We start from the raw sequence: 25624 nt of genomic DNA, 5'->3' as shown, positions 1-25624 counted from the left end.
GTGACTGGCCGTTGAAGCGGTAATCATGCTGTTATCATAGCGATCCCTGGCATAAGCTGTAGGCTTGTGGCAGTGCTCTAGAGGCACGTCCTTTCTTGTTGTTGTTGTTGTTTTGCCACACATGCATAGCCTAATGATGCCTGCCTTCTGCGGGTTGAGCTGTTTCTTTCGATTATTTATTTGGGCGTATCAATATTTCAATTGAAAATCTTGTATGATCAAGCCATTTAGGCTTAACTGGTATTATTTTAACACAGTGTTTTGTTCTCACTTTGCAATTTACAGCGGCCTTCTAGTTGTCTACGTGACATTAAAGCAGTTGGCATCAAATGGCGGAACTAAACGCTGGTTGGTCTTCTACCTCCACAGGTACTGGAGGTAAGTTGAACCGTGACAACCTCATAACTTTTATGGTATAGACAAACATGCTTGTGTGTATATGTGTACAAATCAAATAACATGAGATAATCGATGAATAATGGGAGCAAAAAATCACGCGAAATGCATGACACAGGCTAGGGCAATCACACAGCTTAAGTCATATCTGTGGTCATCTCTTGTCACCCACCTAAACAATGCGCAGCTCTCTATTCAGCTTTTGTCCCCTTATTGTCACCTTTCGCAAGGTCATTGCTGACCTCAGTTTCATCCAAATATTTTAAGCGCATCTGAATGTCACAACACCCGCGTCATTCCTTTACATTCTAATCGGATTCAAGTCAGATTTTCACCGCCCCACGTTCTCAAAACACATGCACAACTATACAGGGTGTCCCACGTAACTTTAGCCAAGCATTAAAAATATGCAAATGCCACGTAGCTGAACAGAACCAAGTTAATGTTGTTTGCCGTCGCTTCGAGATACTGAGATTATTTATTGCATACCCCGTAATTGTATAATTAGTCTTCATTAATTAATCAACTTCTCAAACATTATAATTAGATGAAAAGTTTCATAGATAAAATTGTAGAGCAACACGAAAAACTCCCGATACAGCTTTCTGTTGCTCAAGAACTTGGAGGACGCTTAAGCTTCGCCTTTAAGAGTGGAACGCGATAGCATTCAAAGATCCATGACCGCTTCTCAAGCTTTCCGGCAACTGCAGCTTATGTATATAACCGTAATGTGCAAACGCTGGCGGCGAACGCTATTGTCGGAGGCGAGCTTTCTGGTTCTTTTTCTTTCTTTCCCTCACTGGGCGGGATTTGCCGCTGCTGCGGATGCGCGGAAGCGACCGCCATCTGGATGGTGTTGCAAGGAGCCGAGCGGTGCGCGCCGCTCCCACTAAGACGGACCTCAAACGGGCAGCTGGAAAAGGGGTTTGTGTTAGAGTTACCGCGCAACAGAATTATGTTTTCTCGTATATTCAAATTACAATCCGACGCTGTAATGTCTGTAGGTTGTAAGTCGTACTTTGCGAATTTTCTGACGCAGTTTACTTTGAGAAATTCAATTCGTTCGCTAACGCCTATGCACCACGCGGAACGCCTGCGTGGTTCGGGATGCGTGGTTGATATTTCTCTCACGGACAACACCGCCGACACCGACACCGTATACGTGCTGCATAAAAGTGTTTTTTCCGAGCGTGAAAGAAGCCCGCGAATACACGCAAAATGCCTCGAGCGGCCAGTCGCGGGAGCACGGTGACATGCTGTGGCGAGAATTTTAGGCGCCATATCTGACAGTTCTGCATAAAAGCGGTTTTTCAGGCATGAGCCTTTTGTGTGCGGCCCAGCGGGTCACTTAAAGATCGGGCACGGTTGACGACGCCTTTGTGGGCCTTTTCTGCTAAAATGAAGGAGTAGTGGTTATCTGCAGGATGTTATCCGGGATTTGACTGAGAGTGTACAGAAGCGCGAACGCGTCTTTACAGGATGACGCCGCTGATGATGGCGGTGATCGCTTTCTGCGCCGTGCTGCTACCTTACTGCGGCGATGGACCGCGCTGGAAGGAGTCCATCGCCACCTACGACCTGACCTGCAAGGCCAACTGGTGGGTCAACGCCATGTACCTGCAAAACTTCATTCACCGGACGGAAATGGTACGCGGCACAAAAACAAGCGCCAGATCCAACATTGTCTTCTATAATTGCTTTGGAAGCGTATGGGGCATTGTGGCTGCTGGCATAGCGAGCTGCGCAAACTGGTAAAGACTGCGCTGTATTTCATATATAATACCAATGGCTGGTAAAATTTGTCTTTTCAGTATAAATTGTTCCTGCAACTGCATTCAGAGTGAATCTTTAAAAGTACTTGCTAAGCAGTTGCATTCATTACGGTGTCGCAATAATGGAATGAAAAATAAAGGAAGCTCGCCACCAGTATTTCCTTCAAAAAATATTGAGCGTACAGCCTTGTGTGGGTGCATTGATAGGTAACCGAATACCAACCGATTGGCGTTTACCAAGTCACGACGTATCGTTTCCACAGTTTGAGCTATTTGTAGGGAATGAACACTCGTGGACTATGGACTCGGACTATGGACTCGGAATGAACACTATACGGACTATGGACTCGGAATAAAAATGTGCAAACAATATTAATGAAAAATAAAGACAGGAATAACTTCGCGGTCTGGACATGCAGTCTGAATTTGATAATTCTACTATGCAATAGCCTATATGGCAACACTGGAGTGGGCTCGTCACTTTCAGACTGCGTGCCTTGGTTTGCGAAAAAAGTCTGAGATTTCGCGACTGCCATGTTCGGTGTTGTTTGCTAAAGGGTATACGTTAGGATACGATGGTGGAACTAATCGTGGAACCAACATGGAATCAGTCGAAGTGCTCATCGCGTTCGTGTTCATTTAAAATGTGTGAAGTTCTTCGGGAAGACGAAATTGCATATGAAAGCTCTCCCGTGTCGTTGGACCCAGTTGCATAGGGGTCGTCACTTTAAGAAATCAGGCGGAATGCTTTTGGTGTGGATTTTAAGCACCGCTCGATCCTCATGAGCCGCTTTGTAGAATAGGTTTGGCCTTACGGAACCCGCCGTCACTTCCGCAAGAAAATCTCCCCACAATTTCTCGTCTCTGGCGCAAAGAGGAAGTTGCAGAGGCCTGCTGAAAAGTAGTCACAGCCACGCTTTCGGCCCTAATTTTATGATGATAATGATGATGGTGACTTATTGGCATCCGCTTTGAAACGGAGCGATGACAAACAGTCACCTAGCCTGTTTGATTTAATCAGGTGTGCTATACATGGTTTCCATTCTTGAATTTTTGTATACATCGCCTTAGTATGTTTTTCCCCTCAAAGCTTCTCTATCTACCTTGTACCGCTACCTATGCCTGTACCAGATCCGGTCGTGTCAATCTCTTCTCTGCTTTTTTTTCGACCAGTACTCTAAACGTCTCTTGCTTATCTCGACTGCTGACTGGTTGATGCTTCCGTCCACTCTAAATCCAAGTGCTTCTGGAAGGTGTACATTACCTACGGGTCTCACTGGGTGAATCCTTTCGCATTCCATAAGGGTGTGCTGAGTGGTCTCCGGATTGCAGCATATGCCTCATCTTGTTGCGAATATTCGCTACGGTATGTATTTGTCATTAGGCAACCAGCTAGAGCCTCAAATAGCAAGCTACATACCTTTTCCTTCTAATTTTCCCTTCTAATTTCTTCCTATTCTTTCTTCCCATTGTCGCTTTTGTTTCCATTCTTTTCTTCCAATTCGCTGTCTCTGTTTCTCTCACTTTCTTTCTGATCACCCCTCGTTGTCTATGTACACTTTCAATTACCGTGTACTTGGCTGCCAACTTTCTTGAACTCTTCCTCCATTCTGTGTCCACGCTTTTCAGGTACAGGTGCACTTTAACCACCCATTTATTTACATCCATGTTCCTGGGTCTTTCTTCAAAACTATTTTAGCTCTGCGCTTCTCTGACTTCAAAAGACGCCCAACCCATGTCACTCTGCACTGTCTGATTTGTGGTTTTACCGTGGGCTCCGAAAGCGAACCGGCCTACCCATCTTTCGTTAACTTCCGCTCCCGACAAGATAGCCGATTTTAAGCATACAATGGCATTTGCGAACGTTAGCGCTGGCATCATTATCCTTTCCAGATTCCACGCACCACCTCATACTTATTGTGGCCCGAGGTGCTTCATGTTTCATTTTTGCTGCAGTCTACTTCCCCTTCATTTTCAGATTATCTTGGTTGGTGCCTAAGTAAGTCTTTCCTTTGTTTATGTATACGCCGAGGTACTTATATAGATTGGCTATGGGTACGACTTCCTGTTGAATAGACACCACATAATTACTCGTCTCTTCTTTAAAGATAATAATTCCCGATTTCTCTGTGCTGCAACCAAGGGCTAGATTTGTCGCTGCGTTGCGACAGACATTCGAAACTGTCTGTAAATATGTTGCATTGTCCGCTAGTTGCATTATGTCGCCTGCATACATCAGTCCGAGGATCTTCTGTTGCACCATTTGTTCATTACACGTGTAGGATAAACGAAACCCTAATTCGCTGTTTTCCAGTCTTCATTGTCATCCCGTGCGACAAGCACGCTGCCAATGACAGAGATCGGCCTCGCTGGCCCTTTGATGCTGCAAGAACTTCAGGCTACATTTGGTACTTTTGGGCTCTCATTAGGAGCAAGTCATGACGTTTAATGCATCGTGCTGCTTTCTTGGATCATAGGCGCGTAAGAACATTTTGTATGAGTTTTGTGTGCATCGTGGGACTTTTTCAATTGGGCCATAAAAGTGGAAAAACAGTCGGATCGTAGCTCTTCTGAAGCATGGAAAGTCCCTTTTTGACGGAGCTATCGTGTCAGGCCCACCACCTTGGCAAAATGTGTAGGAACGTTGATGAAAGGCATGGTGTTGGTGAGGCTTTGAACCGTTCATTCCGGGGCAAATCCCAACTGTACGTTACGAATAATGGGCTGTCCATAGTAGTTGCTCAGAGTTTGTTATACTGGTAGAAAGGTCAAACCTGACAGTTTCATGCATGTGCCTGCAGATGCGATGCAGCTGTGACGTCCAGCCTGTCTCAACAATTCTTACATAATTTGGGCGAGACGCTCTTCGTAGACTAACTGCATTAGTTTGACGGTTATTTTAAGCATGTGGCCTTTCGTGGCTGCCTATATCGGAACCTTTAAAGCTCGAGCGCTGCGCATGTGCCCCGATGCTTCTACTCGACTGGCTCTATTGAGGGTGTATACTTCTGCATGGTTGACGTCCAATACGTATACTACATTTAAGCCAACACGAACGCCACCCTGTTACGCTGATATAGGAAGTATAGATTTTCAGCATAAGTTACCTGTGACGAACGCACTATCCCCGTGTGTTACTTCTGCTAAACAGGAAGCAGCAAAATCCTATGGCGCTGCTTACCTTTTTTCTGCAGATCTGCATATTGTACAAATTCATGTATACAACGACATGTTGGCGTCGCTAAATGCTTCTACTGCAGCCTTTGTTATACAACGCTTCTGTCTTCGCTGGTGATTCATACTCGAACGCACAACTTAAGCAAGTGAAGAGGTTGTTGACGTCGGCGGGACCATTTGTTTGACCTCTCTTGTAGACGCCTCAAGTCTGGCTTCTCTTCTGTATACGAAGCCAGCAAGACAGATCCTGAAACAAACAAGGGTAATAAATTATCACTGGTTAGGATGTTGCAGAATTACACGAATCAGTACAGAGAAAGGATTTGGCACAGCCGCAGCATTTAGTTTCAGGGGGGTTGGCAGGAGGGAAGATCGAGTTATAATCATTACAGACATGATGCACGGTAGAGCGAGGAAACGCTGCACAATAATGAGCTCTTATTCTGCATATATTATCGTTGACACTGTCGATGCCCCATGAATTTTTCTCGCGCGCTTTAAGGGCCCCTACGTGTATACAACGTATACTACGACCTCCTTGGCAATAGCTGCATCGTAGGAATTTGTTCCCCAGAATCATAGCTGAATGTTATTGGAAGTAGTTAAAGTAGCCTTTAAGTAGTTGGTAGGAAGTTAAGTAGTTAGTGGAAGTAGGAAGTAGCATTTAAGGTAGTTAAACTTTAAATCTGATTCGTTCTTTAGCAAAATAGTTATGGAGGGAAGATGACGACAATGTCAGTGTATGCCATCACTGAGGTAGATAAAGAAGGTGCGGAATGTCCGTGTCAGTGGGAAGCGAAACCAATCCCACATAGTGGGTAGGAGCCACATGTTCGATAGGCAACCACAACAACAACGAAGTGAAGTCTGCGGAACCGTGGACGACGGGAAATCGGCAAGAGTGAGTTTGTTGGGCTATACGTTAAAAAATATGAAGCCGAGCGAAGAGGCCAAGAAACAAATTGTCAGGGACTTTCTAATCTTCTCTGTATCCCCTATCTCTCTATATATACGTAGTTTCACGCAGAGATTTGACAGTATGTGCTCGCCGCGTTTTCTCTTCTTTGTATCCTGTGACTGCGTTCAGGATTTTTCCTAAGCGCGTTTCCTCAACGCGAAGTGCAACTATCCACCTCTATTGCGTTGTTCTCTTTGCCTGCTCCCCGCATGAAGTACCGTGGCTGTTCTTCTGTGGGACCAGCATATGAACGAAGGCAGCTCACGAAAGGACGACGTCGAATTTTCGTCCCGAGACACTATAGTGTGCGCATACTCAGAGTGCAAGAAACAGTGCTGCGGACAAAGCGCGACTCAATAGAAGAAAACCTACGGACTCTATGCAAAGAAAGAATATATCTTCGTGATCAAGACTGCAATGGCTTGCACGATGTCTACACCTCATCAAAAGTTTTACTGAGCACTCACACCGTTCGCTTGAGACTGGTCAGACACCGCGAAGTGCCGCTGCAGTGACCAAACAACTTTTCTCTCTGACTGTGGTGGTGATTCTTCCGAGTAGGGACAAGATTGACGGAGTGAACTAATGACGATGGCGTGTATCCTACGGAGGCACACGTGCCTATTACTGGAGGTTGGCGTTCAGGATACGGGAAGGAACGCAGAGGATTCGCGGTGCGTGTAGCAGGAAGCTTTCTTCTGCGATGCTTGATTTTCTCAGGCGGCGCTATCCACTGCTCGGAGGTGCGGCTGAATGGCAATGTGCAGCGCCGCAGGTTTTCGTGTGTCTTTGAGTGTATTCGCGGCACTCTGTCCTGCGTGCCAGGCGTTCCTGCATGCTTCAAAGAGCGTCAGGTCAAGTATATCTGAGCGAAGTTCGATGCGTTCTGTTAAATTTTCCATAAGCTCGCATGAGGCCTTTTAGCTCCACTTCTGCTGCGGCTGTTCGAAATCACTTATTGCTTGTCGTAGTCGTCATGAACGCGCATTACCTGAGAAATGTGCGCGCTCATGAAGAAATTCAAGCGAATTTCTCGTACTTATTTAAGTGACCCCTGCTCTTGCCAGTCCATCAGCTATTTCAATTTATTCTAAATTTATTTCTTCCTTCGTGTCAATTTCTTCTTTCAGTGCCTCAACCACACCTGGTACTCGGCTGTGGACTTCCAGTTTTACTTCATATCGCCGGCCATAATCATCGCTCTCTACAGGTAAGACATGGCTACTCCACCGTATGGCTTTACTTTGCATAAATAACACGTGGAAGAAGATTACACTTCATGTGAATCTCACATCACTCAGGCAAGTCGTCGAAACACTAGCGCATCGTGTGATGCTTCCTGTGCACAAGTACCGGGTCGAGCGCTTCAGAACTTGCAGTGAAGCAGTATTCACTACAGAGTTAAAAGCGTGCCACCACGGAGATAGAAAGCTAGGGAACCTATTTTAGATGTAAAATATACGTGGTCATAGGAAAAGATGTTAATACAGCACTTGGCCCATGATACGCTACCAATCTTGCTATAGGATCTAACATTACCTCGGCCTACGAGTTGCAGTTAGGCCAGGGTCCACGCTCGTGCTTTGCTCCGCGGTACGTCTACATTTCTCTTATAAACTATACTAAAAAAAATAACAAAAAGAAACAAGTTGGTATTTGCAAAAGCTGCCTTTCGCCGGTGGCTAGTATAGATTAAGAAAAAAAGGAATTAACATTAATTTCGTACTTCCAAGGACCCGGCAGGTTGTTACAATGCCTGGAAAAACAGACTTACTTTAATTTGATTTACGTGCATTCCATTCTTTGATTTTTGACACACAACGAAATTGCACGTACTTGACGTAGTACAAGTCGCAGTATGCTTGTCTAAAGTGCAAGAGCGGTGTGCTCCGGTGTGCGTTATTGCCTGCAACCGTAGGTGCCGCTTCTGCGCAAGCCGCTATAGGAAAGGTGGCAACCACAGAAGTGTAGGTTAGGACACGAACGGCAATAAGGCACCGTCTTCGTGCGGCTGCTTAGCCAGTGGGCTCTATTCAGAGCATTCCGCCATTTACTCTGGGTGTGATGCGACCATCATGGCGCCGTGAGTGAACATGAGCTCACAAATCAGAAGTCGCTTGCTTAAAGTGAAGCAATCTTGACGTTTTGAGTCTTAAACTGCAGCTGAAGTAGCGACCCGAACGCTCTTGACGAAGCAAAAACTTTACTCTTCCTTAATAATTAGGTCACGCGTTTGAAGTGTAAGGTTAATTCGTTAGTCGAAAACGCCTTTCGTGCGCTTCGTCAGCTGCGTACAAGCCATCGGCCACACGAGGAAGGATTCGTCAATCCAAAAAGCGGAATGAGTCGCTGTAGCAGGGCGCCAGCGCAATTGTATTACGCAGGCTTGAAACACTATACAAGTGACCAACCAGACGGGGAGAGCGCGCGTTCTACGTTCTCGTTAAGGCCAAACTACATGTATACGCCTGCCGGCACGCGAAAGCTCGCGACCGTGCGCTTACGCATGCGTACGTACGTAGATGGTGCGGGACAGGCCGTACGCTGTCCCGTGCATTGGAGGCACGTTAAAGGTCCCCTGGTGGTCAAAATCAATCCGGAGTCCCTAACTCTACAGCGTGCCTCTTAATCAAATCGTTTTTTTTTTTTCGCACGTAACACCCAAGAATTCAAATCGTACGCATCGAAGCGCGGCGCGAGCACAGTTACCTTCTACAGATAAATATCGCTTGTCTGGCTGCCTCACAAGAATGCCAAATGGTATCTACCAAGGCGAAAATAGTGAGCCAAGTGGGTGCGCACTGGTGCGCGTCTTGCAGGTTCAAGCCGCGATTCCTCGCGAGGCGCGCCAAACGAAAGGCGCGCGGGCGCGAGTTTTCGCGCGCCGGCAAGCGTAGGTGTAGTTTGGCCTTTATGGTTAACTCACGAAAACGGCTAGTCACTCAACCTGCCGAGAAGTCGCCAAACATAATTGATAGCGATTAGTACGCCGCACGCGGCCGCTTCCACGATGAAATTGCCGGTATCGTCGCCACTTGTTCAGTCCGCTGCTTAGTCATACCCGGTATAATGAAACTTCCAAGGCGTCGCCTTGTGACACGTTTTCTTTGTAAATAAAATGTCACCGGTAGTCTTAGGTTCTAACGTTGCGAGTGTAAAAGGTGGCAATACGTTTGTAATGTTGAACCTATATTATTTCAGAAATGCGTTTTTTTTTAATGAATGATTGCTTAGTAGACAAATCGGCGACACCTCTCAAGAGCGGTGCAAACGCTATGAGCATGGACCACGAACACACACAAAAAAATTGCGGTACAAAACAACAGCGAAATTGGGGCCGATACATTAGCCTCTCGGCCTCTATTTTATGACTGCTCATTGCTTATTATGCGTGTCTCATCGCACCAGCCCCAAATTATGGTAGGAAATCTTTGCGTATGCCGGCTCAAGGAAACGTCATACAGCGTCACAATGACTTTGAAGAAAAAAGCTTACCTGTGACGCTACTTACGTTGTATTTATTCAGCCAATCAACACACACAGATAGATGGAGACCATCTCAGAACGTCCTCAGTCTATTCGCGACATTCCCAGTCCACTACAGGCTCTCCCTCCTGCGTGTGTGTGTTCGCTTTCTTTAAAGGTTGTTGTGCCTGGCGGTCCTTCTGGACCGAAGGTGATTAACCGGTGAGCGTGCAGCTATGAAATGGCCCTCGCTTCATCGCCTTTTCGACGCCGCAGAGCTGTCGACGAAACCAGCGTCACCTGAAGCTAATTGTCAAGCGATTATGTATCGTATCTTCGACTGTTCGATGACCCAGTGCTGACAAACGAGATGAGTTCTGGGACCCGAAACTGCAATGGTTCATCGTCCGTCAGCGTCTCTAAACGGCAGCGTCGTTCTTTGTGTGTTTCCCTTGCGGCACCAGTGCCCGCCCGCCCGGACTACGGCGGGGCCCGGCGCCGACGGTTGACGGGCATACAGAACGCCCCTTCAAGGTGACCACAACCGCCGCATTCTTTGGAAGCGGTGGCGACAGCCAAGACGAAAATGGTTACAAGCGGGCCATTACCAAGAGCCTAGTAATTGCTACAAAAAGCCTACGCTGTCGACGTCGTGGGAACAGCGTCGACCCCGGTTTCACATGAAAGTGCATTTTAATGGCATCGAGGGTGGGTCGAAGGTTGGACACCGGAGGCGGAGTCCGCCGGGCTGGTGCGACACCATGGGTGCGATTTTGCGGACTGTGCGACAGTTCCAATTGACCGAGAAGAAGAACATTGAATTCCCTCGACGTGCGACAGGGGAAAATAAACTGCTTAAAAAGCGGAGCTTGAGTGTTGAAAGGAGTGCTCGGACATGAGAAGACTTTGGCAGAGTGTGTTCCGAGAATCATGGAGCCGTTCTTGTAAACCATCATCATGTAAATTTGCACATAAAGCTTGTTTTCTCGTCGCCTGGACGTCGCTCTGGACCTCTCTTTCTCACAATACCTGGCACGGCACCAGACATGGAACCTTCGTGGCCGCCCGGACCCTTGACTTAACAGGGTGTACCGACATGTCCTTTTCGACTCTTCATTTCTGGCGTTAAGTGAATATCCTGTACCTGCAAAAAAAAACAGCGGCAAGCCTCAGAGTGCCCTAAATAATTTAATATAACATCTTTTCTGCGAACCAGTTTCGGTTTAGTTTCCCAGGGGGTGTAGTATGTGTCGCGATGTCATGACGCAGAAGGCGGTCACGTGTGCGCAGGACATCGCGAAGTTTTGGAACTCGCTCCGGCTAGCTCGGTAGTCTGCTATGCTGTTGCTTATTGTGCGGTGCGATGCTATACAAAGCTATATGCCTTTCATTTTGTAGGAAGCCAAAGCTGGGCCTGTTGCTGATCGCTATGCTGCTGCTGGGAACTACAAGCTTCACAGCGGCCTACACTGCCATCTACGACTATCCAGCAGCGCCGTACATGTCGGACATAACGTACGTTTGCTTTTGCAGTGGCAATATTCGCAGGACAGTGTCTTCTCGAAGAAATAGTTTAGATAATGTATTTTTTGTTTGGACACATCGCCGTGAGGGAGGAAATTTCATGTTCAAATTTAGTTTTTAGACGCACACAACACACTTCTATAGAAACTGAATGCTCCTGATATTCCTATGTGAAACGACCGGTTGAACTTCGTAGCCGAAAGCTAAACGTGAACTATTCTGGGCATTCACTACTGATCATGAACATTGTTTAAGAATGTAAATAGCTTTTTTCATCTCCTCCTCTACCCTTTCAGCTATTATCTCTGCCTGTCCCGTTAGTCGCATAACCCCCCTCCTGTGCTGGCAGCCGTTTTTAAGTGTCAGCCGCTTGAGCTAGGCAACTACAGTGCTGCCAGCAGTAATTTGCTTTTTTCCTATTCCCAGCCTAGTTTAATAACCACTTATCTGTTCAAGGAGCTAAGCAACATTGTGGTTATTGCTTGTGTCCATGATGCATTGTTTGACTGCAAGTAGTGTCATTTAATTTTGCACACTGCAATAATTTTTTTGTTTATCTTACGATAACCTTTTTCATTTCACATGGTCAGCATTAGCCCGAAGTTTTGTATCTACATCGAAACCAGCATCTCGTTATGTAGCTGTACTGAAATCTTTTCGCATATTAACAGAGTAGGCACAGGCACGTTAAATCTGCAGATGACGGCGTTGTTCTCTTTCCAGACCCTTGGATAAGATGAACGATTTCATGGGCTACGTGTACGTCAAGCCGTACTGTCGTATTGGTCCGTTCCTTGTCGGCATGGCAACCGGTTACGTTCTTGACCGCACGCAGGGGTCAAGCATCATCAGAAAGGTGGGTAAATGTAGTAACTACTGCGAAGCTTGACAACGAAAATAGTTTTTGCAAGTTTAATAAAGAACCTTTCACACACGCGCGCGCACGCACACACACGCGCACACTCACGCTGTTCATCACCTACCTGACAATGACGCGCTGTTCGTCATTGTCAGGTAGTTAACGCAAGCTAGCATTAACGATGGAGAAACAAGACGCACCCTCCCGAAACCAGGGCAAAAAAAAAAGAACAGAGAAGGAAGAAGACGACACTCGTGTCGTCTTCTTGCTCGTCTGTGCCTTTCGCACTGTTTTCATAATGAAATTTAACCAAGTAGCCCACGCCAACACGTTACTGATCAAGTTGCTGCTTGCGTCTAATACACATTTCCGGTCGAGATGACTATACCTACCCAGGCTACCGTTGCTGCCTTTCTTGATCTTTTTTTTTCAGCCATCGTGGTCACGCCATACATTTATGCATGTACAAGGCAGAGGTTCACGGGAAGATGTCGACTTGAAGGGAACAACAGATATTAGTCGAACAGGGGATGTCTCCGGAGCCAACTATTCGACAAGTGGACTTGTTGCAATGCTGGCTCCGGAAACATCCCCTGTTCGACCACTGTTAATTTACGTTCGTGTCACTTGTGTGGTTTGTTTTCTTTCTCATCGTCGTCTGGCCTATTTTGTATTTCGCCTATGTCAAGCACCGTTTCTCATATTTCCTCACTATACTATTTTTTCCCCCTTGTACACTACGTTATTCCTTTCGTCAATAAGAACTTTTTCTTTTTTCTCAAGTGTTGGTGGTGTTCCCTTGCCGCACTAACAACCGAGCTACTATAGTCCGAGGTCCGGGTATAGTAAAACAATTTTCACTATTGAATTACACTGCATCACAAGCCGCACTGACTAACCGGGTGTGGTGATCATGTACTACACTGCCATGTACTACATTCACAGTGTCAAATTGCTCCATATTCTGGTTGAGTTCTGTGAAAATATGTTTCATTTTACCGCAAAAAAGAGAGAGAGAGAGAGAACTCAATGGGCTGAAGTTACCACCTGTACCGAAACAACATCGTCATAAATATACCGCCTGTGCCAAATCTCTTCATTGGGTGTGTTCCAAATCTCTGCTTAGACCGCTACTTTGCCGTCTTCGCCTAACAACCGTCATCTTAAGTTCTGTTCCAATCCTGACCTAAGTGACAAAGGCGACAGCTTCGAGTTAACAGTACCAAGTCTGCAATGGTTCAGGCTACTTTGATGTCCAGCTAGCAGACGACACATACGAGTGTTGTTATGGGGAACAGCTGAATGGAGTCGGGTCTAGCGCGCTCGGTTAAGGGGTGACTTGTGCTGAACGCACACGGCCTTTCGCACGCCTTCCGCGCGCGTGCGGATGTTCGGAAAACTGCACATGTCGCACAGAGGTGCGCAAATTTCGGTTTACACTGAAATGTGAGCACCTGTATGCTGACATGTGCCGTTTTCCGCACATCCGCAGACGTGCGGAAGGCGTGCGAAAGGCCATGTAAGTTCAGCACAAGTCACCCCTTAACAAGACTGACCATTGTATCGAATGCCCGTAAATGTGACTGGTGTGTGAAACTGTGAGAGTGCTATTTAGTCTAGAGGGAAAACGCGTGCTTAAGAAAGTGATATGCGCGAGTCGTCAAACTGCCTAACTGTTGTGTCGTCTTCAATGACGCAGATTGGGGAGCACCATAGTATCAAATAAAAAGTGAGTGAAATAAGTAATTTTTTTGTTCGTTTTATTGAGTTTGCTGAAGAAAATTACACTAATTTTACGGTTTACCTTTGCGTTAGAAATTGGACGCCGGGTGGCCGACGATGTCTAGGCGTGTTCGTGTTCCAATACGTAGACTGGTGCAGAGAAGAAGCGGTCTTCTAAGGCGTCAGGTTAGACAGCTTTGCTTGCTGGAAAAATATTGGAACACACCCAATGCGTATACCTGTAGAGTCAACTGACGGAACATCCGGTGTTCGCAGCGCTACGTGTGGCTCGGATGGACGACGTGTGCGTTCATGATGCTGGGCGTGCTGTACGCCATGTGGCCCGCCAACACCGGCGAGTCAAAACCCTCCATCGCTTGGGCGGCCGTCTACGGAGGCTTCGCTCGCTCCATCTGGGCGCTCGGCCTTGCGTGGATCATCTTTGCCTCAGTCGCCGGCTATGGCGGTAAGATTCTTCACATTGGCGTGCTCTAAGCGGTTAATCGGTAGAATTGAACCCTGCTGCTTCAGCATGGCTTATAGGTACAGAAGTCTCTCCGACTGCTTAAGTGGCAAACAAGATACTACTTACAAAAAGACCTTGTGAAGGTGGTTCTCAGGGTAGCGCGGAAGCGGCATCTCTGGGTAGTCTGTTAAATTTTCAGTGTTTTGATGACGTCTTTTACTTGCGTATCATATTTTCAACCATACCGATAGTAAAATTTGCAGGAATATCCTTTAGGAGTGGCGCCATTGTTTGCACTTATTCTCACACTATGAATACTTGAGCACTGCCTAATCAGCAGACTCGACTCGCCACTTTAACTGCCTTTGTCCACTGTAAGTGGCCGTAGCTACTTCGCCAAGTGATAGCCCTGTTATTCATGGTGAGTGGGCGGCTCCAATCCTAAATTATAAGAGCTCATGCGTTGAGCAGTTACTGTGTACCGCCTGTCAGTTACAAATGGTCACAATCATTCTTGATGCTCTCTTTGTCATTGGCCACACAGGTTCTGGTTAGCCAGCGATTGACGCTCATTGTCAAATCATTAATCTTGGACAGTTTACGAGCTAACGGGAGTACTGGCGCAATGCGGCAATAAAAAAAAAGAAAGAAACATAGGCAAAACATTAACACTTTCAAGGGGGAAATGGGTTTTAGAAAAAAATTATTTTATTCTTCGAGATATGGTGATGAAAACTTGTACATGTATGCAATATTATGGGCTTATTTTGAATATGCAGTTCATTTTTGTTTATCTCCTCTGGTTCTAATTTTATGCGAGCTTAATACTTGAAAAATATTTTTGTAAAAAAATGAAAACTATAAAGTACTGCAATTTCGCTAAATAGGGTATCAATGGCTTGTGTAAGATTCAAGGATTGTCGTAAGATCAACTTTATTGTTCTGCCTTACCTTGAACAAGAGTGACGACACTTCAAAGTTAAACACCCGAAAACATTCCTTAGTGGTTCATATTCAAAGCCTTGCAACTCGTGTTCCAGGTAAGGCAGAGCAATAAGGTATAGGTCTTACAGCATTCCTTGAATCATACAGAAGCCATTGATACCATATTTAGCAAAATCTATGGAACATGAATTTTTCAAATATTTGCATAAAAAAATAAAGGGAGATTTTATAAAGTTAGAACCAACACTGTTAAACAAAAATAGACCTCATACTCAAAATAAGGACATAACATTTCATATATGTACGATTTTTCAGCACCATACCTCGAAAAATGAACATTTTAAAAACACCCACAGCTCCCCTTAAGGGGTCCTGAACCACCCCTCGGTCTTGGTGAAAATACACAGTGCGCGGTTAACATACGCTGCTGTGAACGTATCAGCCAAATTTTGTTGTCATGCGCGACGCGTGGAGCTCGCAAGCGGAGCACGAAGTTGCCTTTTTCTCAAACGCTCTCTTTTCAAGAGAAGCCTGCTCCTCCACCCGTTTCTAAGCTGTCGGTGGCTTGCATACGTCGTCATATGCAAGATTCCCATAGACGGCTGCTATTTGCCGATAGTTGACGTCAATCAAGAAGGGTGTTTGGATCAGTGCGCTTCTTCATACTGCTATCGTGTGTATTTATTGAAGCAGTTTACTAAGTGGGCTGAAGTAAGCGAAAATCTGCGTTTCCAATTTCGATAACAATTACGTACTTCCGGAAGAAAGCGACTATCTTCTTCCCACGCTCGGCCGCGACCGCCCGCGTAGGAATTAAACTTAGGCCAAATTGCTTATCGCTGTCGTAACCGGGATGTCTCACTAATTTTGATTAGTTTTCAACACTCAACTAGCCTCGAACGACGCGAAAGTTAAGGTCAGACATGTGCGCTTGCCAGCGCGCGCTGACTCCTGGCGGCGCCTTGCTAGACACCTTGGCAGACATGACTTCGTATATTGACAGCACCTCAAAATGCGCAATTTGGATGTGGCTAATATTGTGGCGATCCGACCCGAACGTCATCATCCTACTAGAACGTCATCATCCTACCAAACAGAGCCGCACGTCGCTATATAGTTCACTGTAGCACAGCAAAGGGATGAGACACAGTTAACTCAACCGTAAGCCTCCGAGTTTGGCCCGCCGTAGGGCGCCAGAATCAGAAGTAGTGGCGTCTACGTGAACATCCAAAATAAATTTGGACTGCGCGCCACGGTGACGCAACGGTAGGCGGACCGTTGTGGACACGTTCCCGCTCCGCCGTAGCCTTCGCCGTGCAAGACATTGAAGAAGGAACGGGAGCACCGCGAAGGGCGTGTTTGATGGCCAGCAACTCCGCTTCTGCCGAACGAATTGAAGTACTTTTTGCTGCGAACTATTTCAGGGTCCCTTTGAGACAAATCGTACACCATTAGCATAACAAGGCATTCCTTATTTTCAATGATTAGAGCCAAACATTGCTGCCGTGTTTTGCACAGGTGTGGTGAGCAAAATTCTCTCGTGGAAAGCCCTGGTGCCCCTGAGCCGGTTAACCTTCTGCGCGTACATCATTCACCCGGTGCTGATGGTCATCTTTTACGGCTCGAGGGAAGAGAGCTTCGACTACTCTTCGTACCTGCTGGTGAGTAGTCTATCATCAGCCCAATTTATCGTGCTTGAGGTTTATACATCTTTTTCCCATAAACGTGGTCCCTGAAGAAGAGATTGCACAGAGAATTACCAGCGTGTCGTGAGAAGGTTTTGAATTAAATGCTTTTCGTGATCATGAGGGGGTCACACATTTCGTGTAAGTAGTCAGGTTACACTTGGCCGTCGGTGGGAGCCGAACCCAAAACCTCCCCGTGACGCGAACAATGTGATATGTAAATTGAGCTACTGCGACGGTTATTCCCATTCCACTTTCGTGGGGGTTTACGCGTATACATGTATTTATGTATCCAGCCCAGGGAGTGTTAGCCCGCGTGACTCATGGCCGTGGTGGCGCAGATGGAACACACATTAGACCGCAGGCGTCACTTGCACGTGATCATAGGAGCAGGTAACTCGTCAATAAGCCCTCGTATGTTGTGCATCAAGGCGTCGACGTCCTGACATGTAGCACGCAAGAATAGTGACAGGTACCTAGATGGATCAAATTTAATAACAACCACGGGAAGGTGACAGCCAATGGTCGAGGTCAGGGCAAGCATGGGGGTAGAGATTAACCGCGTAATAAGTTGACCAAAATTGGTCAATGAACTGGCCATAAGGGTAACAAGTTCCCCGTTTTTTTTTTTCTTATTTTAGAATGTGAAGTTTGTCGAAAATTTTATCCGAATTTTTAATGACGGTTAAGTTAACTGAGGTGGTGGACATAACTGGCACGACAAATCGGCCTGTCGAAGTGTTAATCAATTCTTATTCACTTTTGGGCACATGCTAAAATTGCGAAATTTAAGCAATCTGTAGTGAAGCCAGGTCTGCTTAGCATAATTCGAAATACTAGCACGGCTAGTATTTCGCTCATCGTGCCCATAAATTAAAGACATTTGAACGATTTACTACAAGGACCCCCTGACACTACTAAGACCCATGGCCGATCCCAGCCGAACCCGTTGGCTCACCGTAAGCCTCCTATCTATTATTTTGCATTTAATTTCATGACATTGCTATGAAAATAGCAACTTTCGGGGACTTTTTGGTCCTTTTGAGATTCGAGATTACGACGAGCTGAAAGCGGTGCTATTGAAGTTCGTAAAACCACTGGAATATTCCAATTGATATCATCGTTTCATCGCGAATTATTTTTACTGCACAAAATCGCCTTCCAAATTTCTACCGCTTCCACAGACTCCTAGACTTCAAACATCGCACGCCATTCGGAACGTGTGTTCGTCAACGGGAAACAGTACCGCTCATTTGAAATGTGGGGCTATGCGCGTAGGTTCTATTACCTCTGGACATCTCTGAATGATGGCCTACATGACAAGATATGGATCTGCTGCACTGCTGTTTCGAGCTCGACATGCGAGTTCCTGGCGCGCTGTCACGCAGTGTTTAGCTGGCGCCTGGAAGCGAAAAGCCGAGTGCGTGGCCATGAAAGGCACTTTTCTGTGCTGTGGTGGCTACGAGTGTCGCAAAGAACGCACGAAAACCGCCGTAACGGTACCAAATGCAGAAGTTGTCCCATTATTGCGGCAGTATTGTACGGGATATAGCGCTGGACGTGAGCTATCCGGCTTACGCATTTACATTGATGGGCGCCAGTCATGCAGGCGTCTCTAGAATGTATTGCCTCTTTTGCGATGGTGACGTCGATTATCCCGTCTAAACTTTCTGGGTGCTTTTCTAGCATTCCGTTTTTTTTTTCGCAATCTTCATGGATAGCATCGACGCGTTTGATAAATTATACACGTCACCTGACACATTTAGCGCGTCACATTGCAGATTATATTGGCACTATGAAGAAGGTTGTGCTAGGAAAAAGAAAAATATGCTACCTTTCTTTTGCTTGTGTTTTGCTGGCACTTGGAGCATGCTGTTTTCACAATTATCTCGTCATGCTGGCGGCAAGCCAACGCGACGCACTTTTGCAATAAAACGTGAAACAACGTAATTTCACACAGAAAAGATTTCTAGATGTACTTGCCTCACCTCCTTAAAGTGATAAATAGGTCTAACGTTTTCAAACATATAGTAATTCCAAATAGGGTACAAATGGAGTGCACTAATGTTTATCGACTAATCGCCAAGCCTTAGGAAGAGAAGCAAGATGGTGCTACGGACAGATCTAACCTTGGTGGGAGAGACGAAGTGCAAAATGTATGTTGGTTGTCACGAGTTACGAACACGGTCATCAGCCCACAGGCTACCAACCCACACAAGCGGGCTCTGTACGCGTGAAGCATTTACTAGGTGATTTCAGCGTAGCAGGATCCATATTAGCGGGTCCAAATCAGCCACTGCCAGCTTGCACACTTTCGTCTGCTAGCTAATCCGCGCAGCGCATTTTAATATATGCTGTGCGACTCAGCTAGCGCCGCATAAAGTTGGCACGGCGACAGTGATACGAATACGCTATGTTAAAAAATGCTGCGCACAGAACGTACGCAATGGGCACAACTTGCCTGGCAGGTGGTGCGTGGAGAAAAGGGGCGGAAGGTAGAGAAGGCAGATAGAGAAATATATAAAAAGATAGAGAAAGATAGATATAGAAGGTAGGTAGAGAAGGTAAATAGAGAAGTTCTGAGCAAGAGAAAAAAAAACATTAAGGAGATGTATACAAAATTGAGGGAATGAAAATCATGCAGGATGCCAATAAATCATCATCATCATCGGTAGCGCACCTTGTTGACAGCGCACGAGGCCCATTCGCGAGAGGCGGCGCTTTCCCATAAAACCTGCGCCTGTTTCCAATCGCTGTTGCTATGGAGGAGGCTAATTGTTGACGTCCCTAATTTCCAGTTTTAAGGTATAAAATGAAAGCAAAGCAAAAAAAAAGAACAGCTGCGCTTTCCCTGTTCATCTCGAACTCTTTTACTAAAGTCGACTCAATTTTATTGAACGTTGAACACGATGTTTCTGAACTAAACTTCTGAGCTGCTCATGCTGCACACCAATCACGCTTTGCCTTTGCGTTTTACCTTTGCAGATATACTTCGCCATAGGAAACATCGTCCTAACGTACATGGCTTCCCTAGTCTTGAACCTCGTCTTCGAGGCGCCCATCATCGGGCTGGAGAAAGTGCTGCTGAACAGGAAGTGAGACGGGTCTCCGGTCACAGAAACCAGCGCCTCGACACCGACGTAGGTGCCAGCGCAAGCACTGGAGCACGCACCGGGGCCGTTCACTGTGATACACGCATCTTAGGCCCCGTGATCGACAGACGGACTGACATGCTGGCTGGTGCCATGCTGTGCAATTCTCGTGAACCCTGTTAGCACGAGCGGTGCTGTAGTCTGCGTCATTCGCGTGTGGACAATGGAGCTTAGCTAAGCGGCTGCGTTACACGGAAACGGCCACTACGACAGCTGCTGCCTCAATCAAATGAATGCTTGTGGGCGGAACGCCAATGTGTTTATGTGCGGAGACAGCCACGAGCGAGCACTTGATTCCAATGCAAATCAAAATGGTGGTGTTGTTCCAAGGAGTACGTGGCACTCCCCTTAGTGATGTGGCATCTAGACAAGAGGACTTCTGGTTACTTATACCTGGTTTGTTATGGCAGAGAACCATTGCTTCAACTCGATGTATCGCGGCTTTGTTAAATGTCGCTGTTGCGGGATTTCGCCTGAAAGCTATCACAGGTGCAAGGGACAGCTGCTCCAGGATTTATTTCGTTCGCCTAAGGTAACGCATCTCTGCATGAAGTGTGGGACCTGCTGGGCCTCTCGTGGCCTTTAAGTGTTATTGTGGCACCTTCGCGTCGTCAGGAAAAGGAAAATTGTCCTCCACCCGAAAGTAACACGAAGATGCACGGTGAAGCTCTGCCTTCGTCTCGCCAGGATGTGTGAGTTGGTCAAAGAGGTGAGACTTGAGCTCATCAACAGACGTGTTACGTCGTGCAAAAAAGTTGTTTCGCATAATGGACGTCTTGACGCTGTCATTTTACATGACGCAAGAGTTGTTTCATTTTTGTTTCAAATGGGCATTCAGTGTGTTCGTGTGTTCGCTATTCTCACTGACGTTTCCTTTAAAGACTTATGTAAAAATAAAACCTCATAAACGAGATAACCATTACTAAACGCTCTACAAAGACTGAGCACGTGAATGAATGCGCCTATGTGCAGCAAACTTGAGTGGAAGTCATAGTAATGCCAGTAGAGTAAAATCAAATGAAATGTATTGTTGAATTGGAACGATGCGACAAAATTCAAGGCACTGCGTCTTTCAGAATGGTGCAGTGACAACTTACCTTTACATCAAATTACCTCCTAAATGAAGAGCCATTGTAAGTGCGAGCCTTGTAGCGACATTACTGTGTGTTCAAACGGCAGTACAAAGTTATGTTTCACAAATATATTTAAATTTATTGAGTGGTTGCTACTATTTCTCGCTTATTCCTTGTGTAATCTGAAATGATCTGATGTACTTAATAAGTTGTTTTACAGCGAAGCTTTTAGCCTCTTGTTGGTCGGAATATTTCGTGTCCGCGTGCGTGGTGCTCACACAAAAATGGGGGTCCAGAGACAGTGCAAAGATACCAGAGACAGTGCAAAGAAGCGGGAAGCGCACAGTGTGCTGCTTCTCCAAGAGACATCACATGACTTCATCAGGTGACGTTATCACATGGCGAAGACGTCATCGCGTGACATCACGTTTGACTTGATGACGTCATCAGATTACGTTATCAGGCGAATCGTCACGTGACAATGCCGTTATTCTCGTACATTCGAATTACAATCCGAAGCTATCATGTCTGCAGCTTGTGTGTAAGTCTTACTTTACGAATTATCTGACGCAATTTACTTTGAAAAATTGAATTAGGTCAATAAGGCACTTGCGCTCGGCGGAGGGCGTAGAGGAATGAGCATGTATGCTGCACTTACGCACACTTGCGCGCGTGGCGTATACGTCGCTTGAGGCGTTGGTGCTTGTCTAACGTCGGCGACAGCTTCGCTGTACATCAACTTTTACAAGAAGGAGTGGAGGCGGATTTTTTTTTTTGTTTACATGTCACACCGCTTGCAAGAATGTTTTATTTCCATAGCGAAATGTATACGTCCACGGTGAAAAAAAAGTAATCATAGGAGGAACCTTTGAGACAAGATCACACACACACACACACAAATATTTTGCGAGAGTTGTTCCTGTATAAACGTAGGAGTTGTCTGTTCTTGTTTTTACTTTGCCAACTACGTTTGGAACTTGTTTTGTTGAGAACTTCCAGCTATGCTTTTCATCGCCGTCAATGCTTGTAGCTTGACGCCAGAGTTCATGATTCATCCATTGTTGTTCTTGTTGCTCATCTATGCAAGTACCTTCATCATCTCCTAGAGCAAGCTGCTATTAATATAGGCACGCGTGCGTAAAGCACTCAAATAAAGCGAAAGTACGCGAAAGAAACTTTTCTCTTTGTTCGTTTCTGTTTCTTTCTTTTCCATATTGTGACGTTGTAGGGACAAGGACCATAGGGCAGCCTTGCACAGGGCCGCCCTATGGCAGTGGTGTAGAAAACAACGACCAACGGCTGCTCTGTGCAGCACATGATTTGGGAAAAGATCGTGCGTTATAGATATACCGGGTGTTTCAGCAAACACTTTCATTTTTTTAAACGCCTGTGGCAGATAGCACACTTCTAGTCCATGAGCTGGTCTACTTGACGAGGCGGACATTACTTGCACAAAAATTGAAATGCATATTCGCTAATGAACAAGAACTGGCTAATTAAGTGTTTAACTAAATACCTTGTGGCACATATTGCAATTTACAAACTAACAGTCACAGCCAATCACGTGATGACTGCACGCTATTACACCACAGGGTCACGTGTAACACAATCAGAACCAAAAACATGCAGAGGTGGGCAAAGTTTTCCGTATGAGTTTGTTGAAGCTGAGGATGAGGGTACGACCTGACTTCAATGACGTAACGGAAAGCACGTACGGACACATCCGACTCAGTTTCGAACTACTAAAGGAGAATTGACGCGGAAAGCTTGTGTTCCGCCTTTCTGCCTTTCTTTTGTGCTTTATTTAGGTAGCTGTTGACTCCATAATACCGTACGAAGCCACAATTTCTCGAATGTGCCACAAAGAATTGATTGCAGCACCTTTTATATGACCCGTTCAAAACGCGCCTCAGGTCCCGTCGAGTGCTCAATGGACTCTGCTTTTGGCAGCATGGTCGCAGTGTGCGTGTGTGTTGTAGCGAGACCGCCCCAATAGGTCTTGATGTCGTCGTGTGCATGGTGTAAGTCCCCTTTTTCAAGTCCGAAGCCCCTCTGCACTTGGCGCGTGTTTTGAACTGGTCGCATTAAAGAGTAAGGGAAATTGAGGCTCTAGGGCTTACTGGGTAGGCACCTATCCAATAAATCAATTCAAATTGTACAAATATTTCTGTCAGTACTTCAAATGCTGTTTCAGGGGAACGAAATGCGATGACGCCAAACACGCGGCGGTACACTTCATTCAAGAAAGGAAATAGTTCAATAGATTTTGTTCAATAACACTACAAATTAATTTCCTTGAAAAACATTTAACAAATACTATAACATTCGTCTCGTATGCCACCACAAGCAATGAAATTTATTATTTTTAACTCTACTCTATAATGGGCGCGGTGTACTGTGGAGGTCCCCGGATAAGTTTGACTACGAGTGGTTATTGTTCACCGAAGCCTTGGTAAACAAGCGTTTAACACGTGGGCTCATCCTAATGCGGCTTCCGCTGCATTGGTCAGACCTGTAACCTTGGCTTTTAAAACCATGGCTGGTCAAGTTTAACCTGTATAGTCTATAATTATGCAATGCAACAATCGGCTAAGTTCATCATTGTGTTAACGTTGCGGTATTCGGCCAACCAAGAGTGATCATGTCGAAGCAGTGTACCTAGGAATGCAGTGGCTTTCGATAATATTTTATTAGGTATCCGTACAAGCAGGAAGGCAGTATGTAAAGCTTAACTGCGAGAAGTCACTAATTATAATCTCTTTCTTGCGATTATTCTTGGATTACTACTAATACCATCTGTGAGAGAACACGAAAACGACTGCGTATTTTTTTTTTTACCTAGGCGTTATAGAGAGCTGCAGGTGATTAAATTTATTCCCCGAGCATCCCATTAGAGTGCCCGTCGTATAAACACATTGTAGATTTAGGGAACCGAATGCCATGAGTTTAATTTTTTAGGAAGGGAAACAGCCACACTCACTGAAAAACGCTGACCTTTTTATGTGACAGCATGCGAGAGTTTCTTGCGAAACTTGTGAAACCAGTAGTCAAATAGCTATAGTGGTGATCCCGAGCCGTGTTTCTTTAAGGTTAAAAACTGCACAGTCGCTTGTGTTACTCTTTTCACCCTAGCGAAAGCCCATTACCCAGCTGCTTCGCGAGTGGCGTAGCAAGCAGTCGCACTACCATATTGCCGTAAACAGAGCGTGCGGTAAGGACACATCCTATTTGCGTGGCTAGAGCACCCACCTAAAGGGAATCGATACGCTTGTACACGTTTGCCGGATAACTCGTTTCTTGTAGCACCGATGCGCATCATCTATGCAGTGAGACGCATAATCCAAGTGGAATGCGGCTACAACCGAGCAAACGATGTGCGGTGATTGGCTCAGGGTCTCGCTAATCGTGTCATCCGTGAATGGAAATAGCGTGCAGATATCCCCAGGTAAGGCCCCTCCATCTACGCGCCACCGCCGATTTGCCTAAGTAGCGCCAACCTTTGACGTGCGCCGCGGTTCCCTGATTCGTTGCTTGAACAAGTACCGCTTCTGCGATTTCCGTTTCCGGTTTAACCGCTTCCGGGATTTCCGGTACCTGAATTTTCGCTTGTTGCACTCTCGCATTTCTAGGATTACGTAAGTTCCGCTTGACGCTGGAAGCTGAGGGGTGAGCGAGGGAGGAGCGCGGACAAGGAGGGTAGGTTGGCGGTACTTCACCTGATTGGCGGCAACGTGTAGGAGGAGCTTTATAACCAGGTATGGGACCCCGCAAACCGCACTTCCGGCAGCGGCACACGAAGTTTGGCAATGTGTGGAGGTGCTCTAATTGAAATACGCTCTACCTCCTAAAAGGCTAAGGGAGTGCTGATATTCGCGACTCCAAGTAAACGCTCGCTACCTAGCCGTCGCGCCGAGAAACAGCCGATCCAGGTTCACGCTTGACGCGAAAGAGCATATCCTATCACGGCATGCGTGAATGCCTCGTAGTTCTCAAATCATCGTGATGCAGCAGCGCACAAGCCCGAAAATGAAAAAAATAAATAAAAGTAGGATGCCGAAATACTTTTCCTACTTACCAATATGCGTGTCACGGCGGGCGAAAGAGACCAATATGATTTCATCTTTTCTCGAAACAAGCAGACGACGCGCTTCGGAAACTTGCATAAGAAACTTTCGCATTGGGAAAAGCCGACTGATAGAATACCTGTTTGCTCAAAACACTTCACTCGGGACGACTTCTGTCTTCCCGGCGAGTAGAGAATTCCTTTCTTTTTATTTATTTTAAATAACTTGCTGGCGTTTCAAATCGAGGAGCGTACAGCCTCCCGCATTTTTAGCTATTTCGTGCGTGAACACAATAATATGGTCGTACGTGTTCCTGAAAAGAACGTCGGATAAGACGACTCGTGTACAGGAGAGTGCTTAGTGCAC

General features: G+C 46.1%; 1 protein-coding gene across 3 annotated transcripts in view; it reads left to right on the top strand.

The window, feature by feature from the left end:
- Positions 1 to 22369, top strand: part of LOC119437427 (nose resistant to fluoxetine protein 6) — an 83664-nt gene extending 61295 nt beyond the window's left edge. For 2 of the 3 annotated variants that reach the window (XM_049660525.1, XM_037704457.2), the window contains exons 9-16: positions 286 to 378; positions 1875 to 2043; positions 7434 to 7513; positions 11167 to 11283; positions 12016 to 12148; positions 14150 to 14339; positions 16803 to 16945; positions 19955 to 22369. In XM_049660525.1, coding sequence (XP_049516482.1) covers positions 286 to 378; positions 1875 to 2043; positions 7434 to 7513; positions 11167 to 11283; positions 12016 to 12148; positions 14150 to 14339; positions 16803 to 16945; positions 19955 to 20068 — 1039 coding nt within the window. In that variant the 3' untranslated portion in view covers positions 20069 to 22369. The remainder of the gene's footprint in view (positions 1 to 285; positions 379 to 1874; positions 2044 to 7433; positions 7514 to 11166; positions 11284 to 12015; positions 12149 to 14149; positions 14340 to 16802; positions 16946 to 19954) is intronic. The other variant, XR_007465042.1, reaches the window with a different exon arrangement.
- The last annotated feature ends 3255 nt before the right edge of the window (positions 22370 to 25624 follow it).

The sequence above is a fragment of the Dermacentor silvarum genome, chromosome 1, assembly GCF_013339745.2.
Source record: "Dermacentor silvarum isolate Dsil-2018 chromosome 1, BIME_Dsil_1.4, whole genome shotgun sequence".
In the NCBI taxonomy this organism is placed as follows: Eukaryota; Metazoa; Arthropoda; class Arachnida; order Ixodida; family Ixodidae; genus Dermacentor; species Dermacentor silvarum.
Note: the sequence above shows the minus strand (reverse complement) of the source record. Positions and strands in the feature narration are given on the sequence as shown.